This window comes from Hyposmocoma kahamanoa, unplaced genomic scaffold (assembly GCF_003589595.1).
Source record: "Hyposmocoma kahamanoa isolate Upper Pololo Valley unplaced genomic scaffold, ASM358959v1 92, whole genome shotgun sequence".
Taxonomy (NCBI): domain Eukaryota; kingdom Metazoa; phylum Arthropoda; class Insecta; order Lepidoptera; family Cosmopterigidae; genus Hyposmocoma; species Hyposmocoma kahamanoa.
Window position 1 is genome coordinate 19,390,594 of NW_020654748.1, and position 16,510 is coordinate 19,407,103.

General features: G+C 40.0%; 1 protein-coding gene across 3 annotated transcripts; it reads right to left on the reverse strand.

The window, feature by feature from the left end:
* Nucleotides 1–1,443: 1,443 nt before the first annotated feature.
* Nucleotides 1,444–16,016, reverse strand: LOC113236978. 3 transcript variants are annotated; one of them, XM_026473207.1, is made up of 12 exons: nt 15,880–16,016; nt 15,113–15,232; nt 12,322–14,045; nt 9,927–12,219; nt 9,675–9,850; nt 9,335–9,584; nt 8,808–9,261; nt 8,628–8,731; nt 7,156–8,547; nt 6,705–6,939; nt 4,310–4,547; nt 1,444–4,228 (listed from the first exon to the last, which is right to left on the reverse strand). In XM_026473207.1, the coding sequence occupies exons 2-11, from the start codon at nt 15,149–15,151 to the stop codon at nt 4,348–4,350; spliced, it is 6,867 nt and encodes a 2,288-aa protein (XP_026328992.1). In that variant the 5' UTR covers nt 15,152–15,232; nt 15,880–16,016; the 3' UTR covers nt 1,444–4,228; nt 4,310–4,347. The 3 variants fall into 3 exon arrangements, with proteins under 3 accessions (XP_026328992.1, XP_026328991.1, XP_026328993.1); XM_026473206.1 differs by having other exon boundaries at nt 1,445–4,228; nt 4,383–4,547; XM_026473208.1 differs by lacking the exon at nt 4,310–4,547 and having other exon boundaries at nt 1,445–4,228.
* Between the last annotated feature and the right edge of the window lie 494 nt (nt 16,017–16,510).

Below are 16,510 nucleotides of genomic sequence, written 5' to 3' on the forward strand. Positions count from 1 at the left end.
CCAAATACCGTTGATTTAGAGCGTATATAAAAAAAAATACAGTCGAATTGTGAACTTCCTCCTTTTTTGAAGTCGGTTAAAAACGAATTGTCTACTTGATTTTGTTTTTTCAAATCATGGTTAACGTAAAGCGGCCATCATTATCAGAAAATAAAAAAGGTACTCCATGACAATCTGCAATTACAAACTGCCTTTGAAAATTTATAAAACGATTTTTTTTTGTAAAATTTTATTATCTTGCAAAGTGGACTATTTCGAAAAGTGAACCGATCGGGAAAGTAGATGAAATGGGAAATGGACGGATCGGGTAAAACAAGTGGACCGATCGAGAAAGTAGAGGAATACTGAAAGTGGACTGATCGGAAAAGTAGACCGATTGTACCGAAGGGGAGACGCATTCGGACTGCTAAATTGCAATACGACTGTTTCGCGCTAACTGTACTAATCGGTATGCATTTGTGATCCAGTTAACGTGCTATTAAAATGCACCTAGTACGAGAACACGCTTTGCCTTTCGTTACAGAGGTGTTTCAGACAGGTGAATATATATCTTTAGGACTTTATTACGGGTACGTACGAAACGAACCCATGTTTTAATACCCCGTGGGATTCTCATCAAGTCATATTGAAGGTTCGCGGGTTTGTCACTTTACTCGCATACACGTTGGTATGCATTTTTGCAAGTTATGCATCGTTGTTGACAGACCTGTATGAAGGCAACAGACAAAGCCGCGTAACTTCAAATATGCTTTAAAGCATACGAAAAAATATTATTTCAAATTAGATTGTAATTAATAGTATCTTATAATGATTATAAAAGAAAAGGACTTCAAATTGTGTCTACAGTTTGGACTTTTATAAAGACTGAGGTTTTATGTAATGTTGTAATTTGAGGCCATCTACAGCTTGGCTAATTAGCACAGAAAGTTACCTTTTTTTAAGTTTAATTAAGCTCATGAATTTGATTTGTTTAAAAGTTACCAAAAATTGTCATATCAAGTCAATTTGTGTATATATACATATATATTTTATAGACGTTGATGAGAATTGTTTAATTCTGTGCTACTTTGCAGAGTTGTAGTTTAGTGCAGTGTCCGATTTTATATAAGGTTGCGTTTAGATATATTATGATGTTAAATTTATAGTTTTATATTTTGTAAATACAAATGTCTAAGAATTAAATGTTAAAATAATTTACGCAAAGGAGTCTTTTATTTCATAACCTGTTTGTGTAGGTGCGTGTGCGCAAAAGACTTGTGTTTATTTTTTGTAGGGATGCTTGAATGGACGGAAGGAAAAGGCAGCGGATTCAAACGAAGATTTTATGTAATTAATTATCATAACATCTTTTATTCTATATTATTATTTTAAATTTTACATGCTTAGTTCAAACATTAAGAAAGAAATAATAATATTTAACATCTGGATAATATACAGCTCTATTTTTATGATCCACTTAAAGAGATAAAATTATATAATATTGCAAAATATTCCATTGTTACATCGAAATACCTTACAAACTGAACAAGGGAAGAGAATAGAAAAGGTGGATGCAATCACAAAATATACTAAATCAGGATCATATGGCAAACGAGTGTCCGCTTTTTGTTCACCATAACAAAATATAGCTTTTACTTACTCATTAATAATTATAATAATATATACAGACATTGTTTCTCTACTGAATGATATTATAAAGAAGATTTATCACAAAGATTTTCTAATATACTACAGAAACATGTTAAAACGCATTATGCCGCGACCAACTGGTGCTACAACTATTGTAATTGCTCTAAATATTTCATTTAACACTATGTACATAATGCTGCCTTGTAAAGTGTAGTGTAGAATGGTAGGCGGTTACACTTCAGATCACTATTAATGCCAGCCTGAGTTTGCACAATAATAATTATTTTCTATATACGAGTTGCTAGGAATTAACTAATAGGTACTATAGTGGAGAGCCGTCCGTCAAAAACCTAAATAAATAGTTAATCAACAGACGAGTCATCCTTATCGAAATATTCTACATCGACGGCGTCTCATTTCCACCTACGTTTTTAACAAACATCGAGATTGTAAAAGCTTCAAATGCTAACGGTCACGTAAAAGCTTCAAAGGCTAACGGTCACAGCAAAATACACTTTAACACCCGACAATAAGCGAGAAATTCTATTAAACAACCAGATCAAAATATATTTATCCATTTCATGTTAAGACAAACGACGATATCACTCAAGACTGGCTGCAGGATTCGATCATTATATCTAAATTGATTGAATTCAAATATTATAAAAAACGCTTTTTACAATACAAAAATATAATAAAATAATTGAATAAAAAGCAGTTAAACCATCTTGTGTTCAAATCTCTATTTACTAATTCTGTGCCTTTAGGCAAATTATTGCAACAAGTGACTAAAATCTAGATTTTTATTATGATTATGCGAAGAACACTTTCATTGCAATTTTAAGTAGATATTTCCCAGTATCTCGTGGTGGATACTTCACAGTACATAGTTCATGGTTGAAAACGAACACGCGGAAACCACAACGCGACGAAACACAAATGACTAATGAAATTCGGAACAAATTGTACTGCACAAGTACACTCTCACAGACCACGAACACCACCAAGTGACGAGTTTACCAACTAAACTCAATTGGAAATAATATGAACACTGAAAAACGGCTTTGCCGCGCAGAAGGAACGAAAGTCAAAATCAAAGATAAATATTACAAAAAAAAGGACACCAAAATCCTATTATAAATATTCTAACGAGTCCTCAAAACGGCTCACAACACAAAAAGGCATTTTCAGTTAATCCAAAACTTATTTCTTATTTCTTCGGACATCCAAAAATACTTTCGCTTTAATTTTGAGCAAGTTTAAGGATGGGCACTGGGAATAATCTAACATCTAAGATTTCATTCGTTACTATAATAAGAAATGCACAGAAATTGTGGCCCTAATTCGACTCAAAATACTCCAAAGTGATGTTAATTTCGTTCGTACAGTTTACATCATTCGCCGTAAATAACAAATGTTTGAGTGTACAAATGCGTAACTTGTCTCCCAGCTAATAGCCAAAGAATGCATAACGAGATCCTAATTATAACAAACAGAATATTTTGCAAATCACTCACTCGAATCACTGGGTATCGGAAGACTATGTACAAGGTAAGCCCAAAGGCCGTCACGACACCGATTCGTTGTTGCGGTACAATTTAAGTGCTCTATCGATCCCATAGACTGCTATCTTTACTGGCTACGTTTCCGTTTCCTAATCTGACTCAAAAACTCAGACAAATAAAAGCAAACTTAATAAACCTCGCGAATTCAATCAACTAAACAAAAACGTCAGTTGATTTCAAAGCTATTGTCATCCGCTTCAGACGGACGCGGATGAAAAGAATCTTTAGAACAGTTGCCAAGTACATCCAAGGGTGACTGTCGATCCCGGACGGGCAGTGTGCGGGCGCGGTGCCAGCCGCTGCCACCGCTGCGCCCCGCAAGCTGCAGTATTAATAGCGCGGCGTCGACGGACCCTCCCCAGCTGCTGACGCGGCCTTGTATGATGGACCAAAGACAACACTGCACAAACATGCGCTCACTTAAATTATTATAACACAGATTTACCCTCTAAAATGGCTAATGCGAATCTGTCGACACATTTCTAAATTCTTATAGTTCAAACGTCTAACACTAACGAGACCTAGACACCTAGGACGGGTCAGTGGACCCCATATACGCTAAAAATATAAAACAAATAATAAAAACAACTATAATTTACTTAAACATTATGCGTACAAAATCTTAGCCGTCGTTCCCTGGACGCGCCATCATATAGATCGATAATAAATAAAACATATCAATAAGATACATAAACAGTGTACATATATAAAAAATCTTTTTAAATCGTTATACATACACATACGTACCGAGTAGGTTCCCTACCTTATCTTAAACTCTTCTATATACAGTATGTACAAAGGGAAATAAAAACAATTTGTACTTGCAGAAAAACCGTGACAAATAAAACGTAGAAGTGAAACGGAAATATACAATTTGCGCGAGAGCGCTCCTACGCGAGTCCATACAAAATTTATATTAATTATTATATTACAGACGACGACGGGCCGGCGTCGATGAGATTTACAAAAATATGTTATTTATAGCGAGGCGCGCCGGCTCTACCTGTCGCAGCGCTTCGCCGACGACACGCCGTCTGCGGACAAAACGAACCGTTAAAAACCACACTGGAAACACGCGACTGGAAAATTTGGCACAAAAAGCAATATCCCCGCACCGGTGAGTAGGAATCAACACGTGTATAGGGCCCGCGAGCTACGGCTCTGATGCTAAGTGGCAGGAGTAATTACCCGGCGTGAGAGGCGCTACGGCCGAGGCGGGCGACGAGGCGGCGGTGGCCGCGGCGTGGCGGCTGTCCTCGTCGTCCGGCAGCGCCAGCCCGAACTCGCGGCGCAGGCGCACGCTCAGGTTCTCGCGCACGCGCTCGGCGCCCGTCGCGCGCGCGTCGAACACGCCTGCACCACACCACCCATCACTCGTTAGCCTGCACTTCGATCTACCACACTCAATCTGCCGCTTAATTACTCGCTGTACGTAATACAGTCGTGACGGCGACCTTGGAACCGGGCCTCTCCTCCCCCTTCCTGATTCTCCTCGTGCGGTCCAGTTTCAAATACAAATATTAATTGGTACAAGTTGTTGGGTGTTTGTAACGGTATCATACATAAACAACGATCGTTAATCATCAACGGGCCCATACACAAATTACGAATGGTTATAACTGCCTGCATCAATATACAAAAGTTTAGTGGCGACCTTCAAATCTATTACATAATAAAAAAAAATGTTTTCAACTTTTATAAATAGTAACATAATTAATTGCATAAAGGATGTTAACATTCCGATGTTTATAAAATGGACAAATGTGTTCGTCATTCCAGATAATAATTACATAAGCATGAACAAATAGTACTTTTACGAAGCTGATAAAAGTTCAGAAAAATTTAAATCTACGAGCTCGCAAATGACAATGAACTTTATGACTTTGTAATAAGGTTTTTGCTATAAAAATCGAGTTAAAAAATCGTATAACGAAACGCTCCATTGGCTCGGCACGTGTATGAACGGACGTAGTATATCTTAGTATACGAGTATGTGATGAACGCAAAAAGCTACATGTATGAATAATTAATTTTACAATCTGTTACAACGCAGTATTGTTGTAAAGCCAGTATGTCCAAGGTCTTTGCAGCCATTATTTGTCTATGGACTCGACATATGTTTGAGTGCGCGAGTTAACTGGTGACACAAATAACTCGTACTTTACTAGCTTTTGCTTACGTACGTAGACTTAGGTATCTGTATTAATGTATCTAACATTGGATATTTTAAGTGGTAATTTCAGAAGAATTATTCATGTTTGAATAAAATATGCAGAAAATGCTTTACTGTTATTTAGCAAAAAATCACAAAGTATGTATCAAGTTTTCGCCGCCTGCTGTTATTTTCATTCATATTAATTTTCAGTACGCGAATTGAGGGACGCGGCCCCCTGTCTCACCTCCTAAAACGTAGGCTCGCGTTAAAAGCACTTCATGATAAATCATATATTCACGCCTCATACATAGGTACGTGCAAAGTTATTTTCGATAAGTTGAGGTATACCGGATACTTATAGGTATACTCGGGCAATTGTTTGTTGACGTAACTGCCCGTTTCCTTCACTCCCTCAATTAACTGTTGTGGGTTTACAACTACGTTGAGAACATGTTGTCGGCGTTTTGCAGAAACGTCAGGCGTAAGCGACATATCGAAAACTTTTTCAGATGTTCAAGGTTTTCATGGCTGTTTTGAAATATTTACGTCGTGTATTAATTGCATTTTAAAAACTTATACTTAATTAAAACCAAAACTGAATTTTAAAGCAGGACGTAAATATTTTAAAACAGTTGTTTAAACCTAAAACCTGTGGTATTTTTTTTTTCAAAATATCGTTTATATATTCTACAAAACACCGAAGATCTAGTGTTAGTTAATAATGCCATTAGGAAGTGGCTCAGAAAGTTCTCATGTATTTAGATGAACATATGAGCTAGTAAAATACGTAACTCAGGTTTTTCTTTATGTAATTTACTAACTTAATGTTCAACTGACAAATTAAATCATTCTTCTTCATAGCTTATTATTATATACAAAATTAGGAGATGCAAAGGTTACATTTGAATATTTTTTTTCCTAAACACGCTTATAGAAATAATCACTGAATGATAGATTGTTAGCGTTAACCAGTACGGTCTCGACGAAAATCAACAATCGCTCGCTAATCGAGTGTGTCTACACCCTGCTATGTGGACTGTGAATTGTAATTACTTGGAATTAAGATCAATTGAATTGATTTATATTAAACAACTGCAATATTTATAGTGCGTTGCTTACTAACATAGTAATTGGAAAATTAATATTAATAACAATACGCACTTTCCATTCAATGCGAATGTGTGGTTGTGGAAAATACGCAATAAATACATCGAATTGTTGTACACTGTAAATAGTGACTGACATCGTATCGTTAGGTGTTGCAGTCCTTGATGAATTGGTGAAAATAACGAGAGAATGACATTCGTAGGAAACAAAGGGCTAGCCGCTTGATATGCTGGGACACGTCAGGTTACCTTTAGGCAAATGAGTGGCGGAGAGGTCGCGGTGTAAGCGCTGCTCAAGTTCATCAGCGGCGGCCTGCGCGGCGGCGTCGAGCCGCTGCGGCGACAGACCGGCGCCCGACCCGCCCGAGGACTCCGACGACCACTCGGGCCCTCCCTCAACGTCCGGCCCTCTGCGGCCCTCCGCGCCGCCCTCGTCGCTAGCTGCCGCACCCTTGTGCCGTTTGCGGTACTCCGTTATAGAGAGCTGCAACCAGGTTTCTATAAGCAACTATTGCTACTGATTGCGATCATTATCTTAGCAATGACGACTAACTCAAAATTAAATAGACATAGTCTCATAGACCTAGCAATGTTTTTTTTAATAAAAAATTTCACTGTAATTCACATTTGAGGTTATACAAACAACTCGCATTAGCAAAATCGCGACTCGCGCAGCAGTTGAAGTCGAGTTGAAACTTACCTTTCTTCTGACTGGTTTGGGCTTTTCCGTAGGAGGAGGGTTCAGTCGGGGGTCGTTACTCCGCGCGCCGTACGGCTTGGCGGTAGCCTTCGGAGAAGGCGACGGCAGCAAGCTCGATTTATTCGAGCTTTTTAACACGCCTGACAGTAACACACTGTTATTAGAGTCCATATTGTTCACACGAGTCAGTATCTCCTGAACGCTCTTCAACTCGTCCACTGGCGTAATACTGTCTTTGTCAAACAAACTACTCTCTAAACTTGTAGTCCTATCTATTGCACTCTTTATTATAGACATGTTGGGGACGTTCTCGTTTATTGCGCTGTCCATGTTGAACGATTGGTTCATGTTGCTGAATATACCCGAGAACAACCCTGTTGAGCTGAAGCGTGATAAGAATGGTGTGTTAGCGTTGTCGAGAACTGAGGGTCTATCGAGACCGAAACAAATCTCTTCAGATTTCTCAGGAGGCGGCGTGGTTAACCTGACCACCGGTTTTATAGGCTTCATCGGCTCCTCTGGTAGGGGTATCGCTTCGGGCGGTGGTATGACTGGCATGGGACTTGGTTCCTCGGGTAAAGGAATATTCTCCGGCGCCGGTAGCGGTATCGACTCCACTGGTGGAAGAGGAATATTTTCCGGCGACACGTGCAACTTTGCGTCATCGTGAACCGAATTACTCATGTCGTCATTCATATCTCCATTAACATCCGACGACTTGGAGCTATTCGTGTCGTCAGTACGCAACTGAATACTGATTTGGTCATCTACCATGTTGAGATCGAAATTTAAGTTCACTTTCTTCCGCTTTTCTTTTGGCGGCTTCTTGTTCCTGCTTTTGAGTATTAGAATGTTCTCTGTATGGAATGAGTGGATTTTCTTCTGAATGTCGTCCATTTCGTCACGTTGCGGCGATGAGTTGCCGCTAGTGTCTGCCGACTGACTGCTGTTCAGTTTCTCGTTTGGGCTTTCCATTTCTTTAATTTCACTGTTACTGTTGTCATTGGACTCTATTTTTGGCTGCGGCATTGTCGTGTCGATTTCCATAGGGACTACTTTGTTGTACCCACTCTCCTCTTCAATGTTGTTGTTGTTACTTTTCATTTCCTCCGGCTGCGGTATCTCTGGGGGTAATTCTTCTTCAGGGGTCGGTACTCCGATTATCCTCCTGATGTGTTCGCTGTCGTGTGGCCCTCCAATGTTGACATTGAGGACGTCGTTGTCGATGTTGCACTGATCGTCGGAGCCTTGGCCGCTGTCGGACCGCGTTCGATCTCTGCCGTAGATGCTATCCATGATGTTCCTCACTTTGTACTGTCGGAGACTCGTTTGCGGGTCATCTTTGACCGGGGAGTCTTCAGATGTCAATACAGGCGAAGTTTCATCATTACACTGCACAAAAAATAATACTTTAACAACGAACTGAGAAACAAAGTCACATAAGTAAGCTTAAAATAGTAATTCCAACTTACAGGCACAATAGTATTTTGTTCGCACGACAGCGATTCTCTCGCTAATCGCCTCTTTTTCAATGGCGTAACCATCTCATTGGGCGGAGATTCTGAAACGAAAGCGTCTACACTTTAACGTAGCACAGAGCAGATTTTAATCGACTGCGAAAATAAAAGATCTCGTACTAGTCGAAGACAAACCTGGACATGGCGAGTCGCTTTCCTCGCTAATGGCCTGCCGCAACCAACGTTTCTTCGCACTGTGCTGCGGGACCACCGGCGGTGCCACTTCCACGACCTCGGCTGGCGGCGTGCTGCGAGTGACGCGCTTGGACTTCTTGGGCGGGCGGTTGCGGTCGCGGTCGCGGCCGGGCGTCCTCGGCGGCGACGAGCGGGCCGCCTCGTCCTCGGGCTCCATGTCGTGCCCGCTCAGGTCACCGATCATGGTCGAGGCCACGCGCACGAGGCTCTCCAGAGACGGCGCCGACACGAGCGCCGGCCTGTACGGGGACCGGTACGGCGACGGCGTCCGCTCCGGCGAGCGACCGAGCCACTCGGTGGCGATCGTCTTCTTGGTTTTGGGGAGTTTGAACGCGGACTCCACGGAGCCGAGCGCGGCTTCCACGAGGACGCAGGTGGAACTCACGCCGAGATTCTGAAATAAGGGGATTCATTAGTACTAAAAATGTATTTAAGTATTTGCCAGCAAGAAAATGAACGGGGCTCACCTCTGGGGTGTGCGGGTCGGGCAGCAATGCCGGCGTTGGCTGCGGCTGTAGCGCGGGCTGGACGCTGAGAGACGCGCTATTCGATGTGCTATGTAACGTGTTGTGAGACGCATTGTGCGACGCGCGGCGCGGTAACGACACACGCGGCGGCGACCGCGGGGCTTCGTCGCCTGAAGTCACCATATCGCTGTCAGCGGAGTTAAGGCGGCGTCGGTTGGATTGTGATGTAGTGCGGGCTCGCCCCTTGCGCCTATGAAAGTAATAATTGTGATTTATTCTCGCATCATCTAACGGAACGCCGTTATCATCGCCTACTTAGAGCGTGTCGTGGAACGCTTACTTCTTCCGTTTTTTGGAACCGCAGTGATCGTCGTCCTCGTCCTTCTCAAACGAGTTGGGATGCGGGTCAGACTCACGACGCTTTTGCCTCTCTTTCACCTCCTGTTTCCGCTGTTCAGCTTTTTCCATGCGCTCGAATGCTTTCATTATTGCTTCCATTTTGCGCTCTTCGCGAGTCTGAAAAATATAAAACATTAACATTACCTTGAAAGTATTGTGTCGACGTTAAGAAAATAAGATAGGATATACTTACCATTTTCCGTTTCTCTTTTTCTTTCTCTTTTGAAGTTAGGATCTTATCCTGGGAGTCGTCAGTTTTGTCGTCAATAGAATCTTGATTTACACAAGTATTCCTGCTCGATCGCGATGATCTATCGTGGCAGGCAGACTTTGCAGTGAACTCCCGAGTTACAGGTCTTTCTTCTTCATCTTTTGGCTCATCTTTAGGTTTCTTCTCCTCGAACTTTGGAGGCTTTTCGTCGTCGGAAACTGGAGTTTCTTCAATTTTGACTTCCGGCTTTTCTTCTATTTCCTCTTCTTCAACAATGATTTCAGGTTTGGGTTCTGGTTCCGGCTTTACATCTTCTAGTTTCTCGTCCACTTTCTCCTCCGCCATTAGAGGTTCAGGTTCTGTTTTTACGAAATCTGGTTCATCAATTTCCGGTTTCATCTCTTCTTTAGCAAGTAAATCTATTTCAGTTTTTACTTCCGATATTTCAGCCTTCATAGGTTCTTCAAAATTTAGAGCAACTACGGCATTTTTAACGGGTGACAGAGGATATTCATGTTTTATTGGAGATTTTTTCTCCGATTTCAGTGGTGTAATGGGGGGTGGCTGTTCCTTCACAGGAGTAACTGGGGTTGGTGATGGCGACACAGGCGAAGATGAACTTGAGCATCTATTCCTGCTTCGCTTTTCTCTTGGTGGATAATCCATACCCTTTCGAGTAGGCAAAGAAGTAAGTCCGTTTACTTTACAATGTTTAGGATTGCCGCAAGCACATGGCTGCTTCGCACCGTTATTGTCATGTCCAACAGTTATCTCTGTATTCGACTGAATAACTCCGATAGTTACCAGAAAAACGTGAAGAGCACCTTTGACAATGCAGTGTTGGAGCTCCGCGTTAGGTTTACATGATCGGCGAACAAATCTGGCTTCATTGCCATATGTTCGTGTATCGATGCATATTTGGGTATTATCTTTTGGTAATCTGTAGAAGAATACGAAGGGACCTGGCTTTTGACTGCCAGCTCTAGCGGAGCTCTGTAATTGTGGCCTGTGTTGATTTGAAAGCATGTATTTGCCTCGAAGTTCAATAACGGGAGTGTTTTCTTTCAAATCCTTTGTGGCAATTAGAATTTTTCCTCCAGCATGGGGAACTGTAGTGCATAAGTGTGCATTGATCGCTGACGCCATGTTAGGATTATTACCCAATTTGCTGCTATATTTCATTATTTTAGCTCTTAACTCTGGGCTATAGTGATTAGTCATAGCAAGCTCGTAAGAGTCTTGCCAATGAGATTGGTTAGAAATATTTGAGTTATACTTGCTTCTGTTCATCATCATTTCCTTCTTCCTCTTTACTCTTTTTTCCGCAAGCTTTCGTTTAGTTCCTTTTCTGATAACTTCAGTTTTCTTCGGCCGCTTGGGGCCACGTTTCGGCAAAGTGAGCGATGGTTGCGGTAAAGGCGGCAGAACTGGGATACTCGAATTGTAAGTAGTGACGCATGATCCGCTGGTATTTGTGTAAGTTGTAACTGTAAGGAGACGTTTTCGTCTTTGTCCTGGCAAACGTCCCGTTTCTGATGACTCAGAATCAGATGCGCCAAGAGCACTCAATTCTTCTCTTTTTCTCATTTGAATGGCACGAGCATGGCGACGATCGATCAGCCTCGGCTGGCACAACTCACACATGTAGGAATCCGGTATATTCTGCCTGTCAATACCCATACAATCAACGTGCTGCCATTCCCCACACCGATCGCAGCAAATCATATACCCGTCGTCATGAGTGAAATCGCAGATACACCTGGTTTTTCCTTCATCTTCTCCCTCAGGAGCGGTTTCTGTGTCGCTGCCACCTCTATCTGCTTGTCTTCTATCTCCGTCTATGGATGATATGACAGATGCGGCGTCGTCATCCTGCGGCGGTGGCGGTGGCGGTGGCGGCGCCGGTGGCTGCGGTTTATACGTGAGTGCTCCCATGGGAATAGAAGTAACTGGAATAGGAGCTCCGGCCGCACTAGTTGGAACAGTCATCGGTAATTCGAAATTAGCAGTAGACATTATTACAGGGGAGGTTCTCTTTACTGGACTCATTGGCGAAGTGATTTGCGTTGGTGACATAATAGCTGGAGGTACACTTGCAGCTGACGTGGTTGGAGGTGTAGGTGAAGGCTGTTTCTGAGCTGGTAATGCATATGTATGGTCAAGCATGACAAAAGCCAAAGGCTGAAAGGAATATCTTCTGAATTCCTCACTAAGATTGGGTCTCTCTTCCATACCAATTATATCATCTGCTGTAAGAAGTGTAGATTTGTCACCACTGAAAGATAAAATAAATATTATAATTAAAAAACAATTACAGTAAAAAATCATGGTAAAGCAATAACAAAATTACAGTAAACAATTAAGTAGGTTTACTTACAAGACTATGCGTTTTTGATTTACTGGTTTTACATCTATCTCTTCAACAACTGGAGGCGGTGGAGCTAAACTATGATTAATTGCATTGGGACTCGGTTGAAACATCAGCTTAGGCTGTGACAACGACTGAAGTATCTGGGCAGTCAACTGCTGATTAGCTGACACTTGCGCTACCGAATTGATCTGCTCCGTCGTTGATCCGTACGTTTGCACGTAGCGTAAGTTTGGTGTCGATCCTGACTGGACGTAATGCGGGCCTTTAGGCAGACTTGTACTGATTGGCGCTGTAGATATCAATACTGGCCCACATGGCGATTGAAGTACCAAACGCTCCCCTTTTGAAGGGAATTTCGACAAAGGCATAGGAGCTTGAGTCTTATGCGGAGGACTTCCCACTTTCTGAATAATCTTGGAAGTATTTGAATCCACAACACCGTAAATCGGCTGTTGGCTCTTGTATGTAGCCACACTGGCTACAGGCCAAGTCTTGGCTTCTGATTTGTGCACTAAACCGGTCTGTTGTATTATCTTAATGGCTCTTGATTGGTTCTTTTGACCAGACACTTGACTTGAGTTTTTTGAACCCTTAAATGCATTGACAGATTTTCTTCCAGAATGTACTGACATCTTATTGGGTCCTGATACAACTCGAGACAAAGTATAACATTGAGTATTGCCAGAGGAGGCGGCGACCATTGCATTCAGGTTAGCACCATTGTTAACTTTATTCAGTGTCTTATTCAGATTTGTAGATTTAGTAAATGAATGACTATAAGACACATTCTTGATTGGACTGTTGTTCACTACTGTAGGAGATATGTTGGAGCAGCCAATAAGAGATTGACTTTTTGGTGGCTTTGTACAAAGTACTGAATTGTTTAGTTGCTTTTGAGAGACAACATTCGTACTTAACTTACTTACATATACATGATTTTGAGCTCCATATACAGGTGATGGCATTTGTGAATAGTTGGGATTCTTAGGAATCGGTATATTGCTTAAAATCTGCACTTTTGATGCTTTAGGTCGATTGACATAATTAGTCTCTGTGACAATGTTAGCTCTCCTTCCAATTTGATTAGTGTCACTGACGTAACTTTCGCTGGTTATTATGATCTGGGAGAGTCCTGGTTGTTGTCTCTCTTCCTCACTTTTATTATCTGTAGTTGGAGCACTGGTTGCAAGAATTGTAGGCAACCATAATGTTTGGTTGCCAGATACATCTTGGGATAAATTTTGCAAAGTGGTAATGTTGCCAACAGTAGCAGTATCAACATTAATGGTGAAATTCTGCGGCAGTTTCGCGACGTTTTGTACTATCGCGGTGTTTAGTGGAGCTTGAATGATAGTGGCAGAGTTTTCAACATAGTTTCCATCAGTCGAATCTTCACCTTCTTGAATAATAGGGTAAGAAATATGCCCCACATTATCAACAGCACCCTCTTCAATTCTGACAATACCAGAAATGGATTCAACAGGCAAATCTGTATCACATCCTTTATCAGCAATGTGATACTCTACTTCTTTATCTGATTTGTTGTGTGCAGATTGAATGATGCTTTCATGGTTTGTGGAATCTGGTTCTGGATCACCCTCTACAGGGGAAATGGGCAAAGCCCTCAAAACAGGAGTTCTAACACTTGGTAGGCTCATATTAGTATCTGTTAGTTTGTGATCCAATACATGTTCAAAGATGTTTTCACTGGAGGTGGCCGGCCTGTAATCCTGTAACAAACAACATAAGATTATGCAGTTTCAATATAAAATATTAATTATTATTTTGGCTACTTAGAATGACAATCTTAGGTGCTCGTGGGGTATTTGTAATAAAATTCATAAAAGATACATGGACATAATTAGCATTAGGAACATTTCAATTAAATCTTATTGGCCTAACATGTTGTTTTTATAGAAAAGTATAATAGTCCATAACAGCTTCACAAACCATATGGTTCCTGAAGCTGTTGTGGACTTAAAAAGCAGTGTTAAGCAGTTAAACATAATAAAAAAAGGTGTAATACCCATGACTAAACATTGGCAGAACTCTTTGAGAGAAACTTAAAAAGAAGTAATAAATCTTATTGTCCAAATCAACAATCACTGATTGAATTAAAGTTTAAGTTACAAATCGAAAGCAAGCAAGTTGGAGATCTCTCTTAAATCAAAATTACAACTTTGCAACAGCATTGATAGCAGCCACTGTCCCCCAGTGAATGAATTTATTATCATACAATCAACATATGTTGCATTGCGTGTACAAATTTGAATAACATGTCATATCAAAATTGTCCTCATTCAACTTCAATTTACGATAAGTCACTTTGAAATGTTAAAAATGCCAAATATATTACAAACTCACCAATATGGCTGAAAATACTAAGCATATGGTAACATAATTATACATGAAGGTTATTAATGAATACACATTGATTTACAAATCTTTATTTACGTACAATCAACTTAAGCGCACACTAAATAATGGTCACAAAACATATCATCCATAATAACAACTAAGTTTTTGGATAATTTTCAGTCACACTTATAAATGATTAACTGAGAAATTTAACACTATATACAAAATAGAAAGTGTGTAAAAAAAACCAATAAGAATGGACACAAATTCCAATGATAACAAGGATGTTATAAGACAATTCAAAGCTCTAAACAGTAAATCTGGACTTCAGAAAATTCACAGAGCTGTATAGAAAATAAATATATCACTATAGAGATTTAGGAAGATTAATAGGTGCTTGGAAAGTATGTGTTCAAGTAGGAAAAGAGTCTGTACTCACTTGCCGGGCCGCTGGTTCACATTCTGATGTAGTTGACATGCTGTGTATATTATCATCTTGGGTCAAGCCCGAGATGACGCCTTGGAGTGCACCTGGGCCTCCAAACTTTATTTCATGTGACTGCAAGCGAAAATTGACTTGTTACCCATATGTCTTCATAATTCTCATATTTATGTGCGATGAACATCATAATATTCTTCGTATAATATTTTTAGTCCATAAATAGGATATGACAGTCGAGGTCATTGTTCCACGAAATAGGCGAAAGTCATTCTTTTACCAATTCCTACGAGAAAATATAATGAAAAACACCAAAATAAACCACAATAAACGCTGTAGCTAGTAATTAATTGAACATTTTAAGTGGATAGGTTAATCCACTGCCGCCATTATTGTGGCACGGAAACTGAAATGTCTCTCGAATAAACATCAAAAAAGTAAACACTAACCTAAAATATGAAATATATCATTGAAATAAATGATTACACCAACGAAATAACTTGGATTACTTCGACAAATGCTTTATTTAGCCCTCTTAGTAACAAAGAGGTGAGAAATATAAGTACATGCGAAAATGAGGTTTGTATATTTATAACACCTCAGCTAGACATTATTGACTTGTATACTATTATTTCTCGAATAAAAACGATTCAGACTAGGATAAACACTGTATACAAAACGAAAATGACAACATCACAAATGCTAAGTGCAACGAAATCCAGATGTAAACACTTTTATAGAAAATGGTAAAAGAAATCGGTACTAACCTGTGCGCAAACGTATTAATAACACTTAGGATGTAGCGAAACAATTTCCATCAAATAACTGCATAGCACAAATGAAATAGACCTCAAAGACCGAAACTACGACCAAAACATTCACAAGAGTCGAAGATGGCGGCCATTGCATTTTCTCGATACAAAACAACGGGGTTTCACGATACATGTCGAAGTACCTACAGTTTCCGGTTCCTCCAATTACAAAATAATTTATTATCAAATAAAAGAAAATAAGATATTAATTGTTAAAAATTTTTAATTATCATAACATACAAATATTTACCATTATAAATTCATTTTAATAATAAGGCTAGTTAATGAAATAAGTATTTTAAGGAATTCAAGAAACTACGAAATTGTCTATGAAAATGGTACTGAATTATTTTTTTAAAACACAGATAATTTATGTATACTTTTGCATTACAGCTGCGTTCGTAATTTTTGTGAATGTGTTCAAAAGAATTTGAGATTTACAAAAATACTTTAATCAAATATAATTTATTTTTATATACGTATTATATATCGTAAAAGTATAGATGTATCATATTGGCACACCTTTCAATAAAATTCAATAGAAATAAAAGACTTTAGACTTTATGCTCCCGGGTTTTGTTTTACC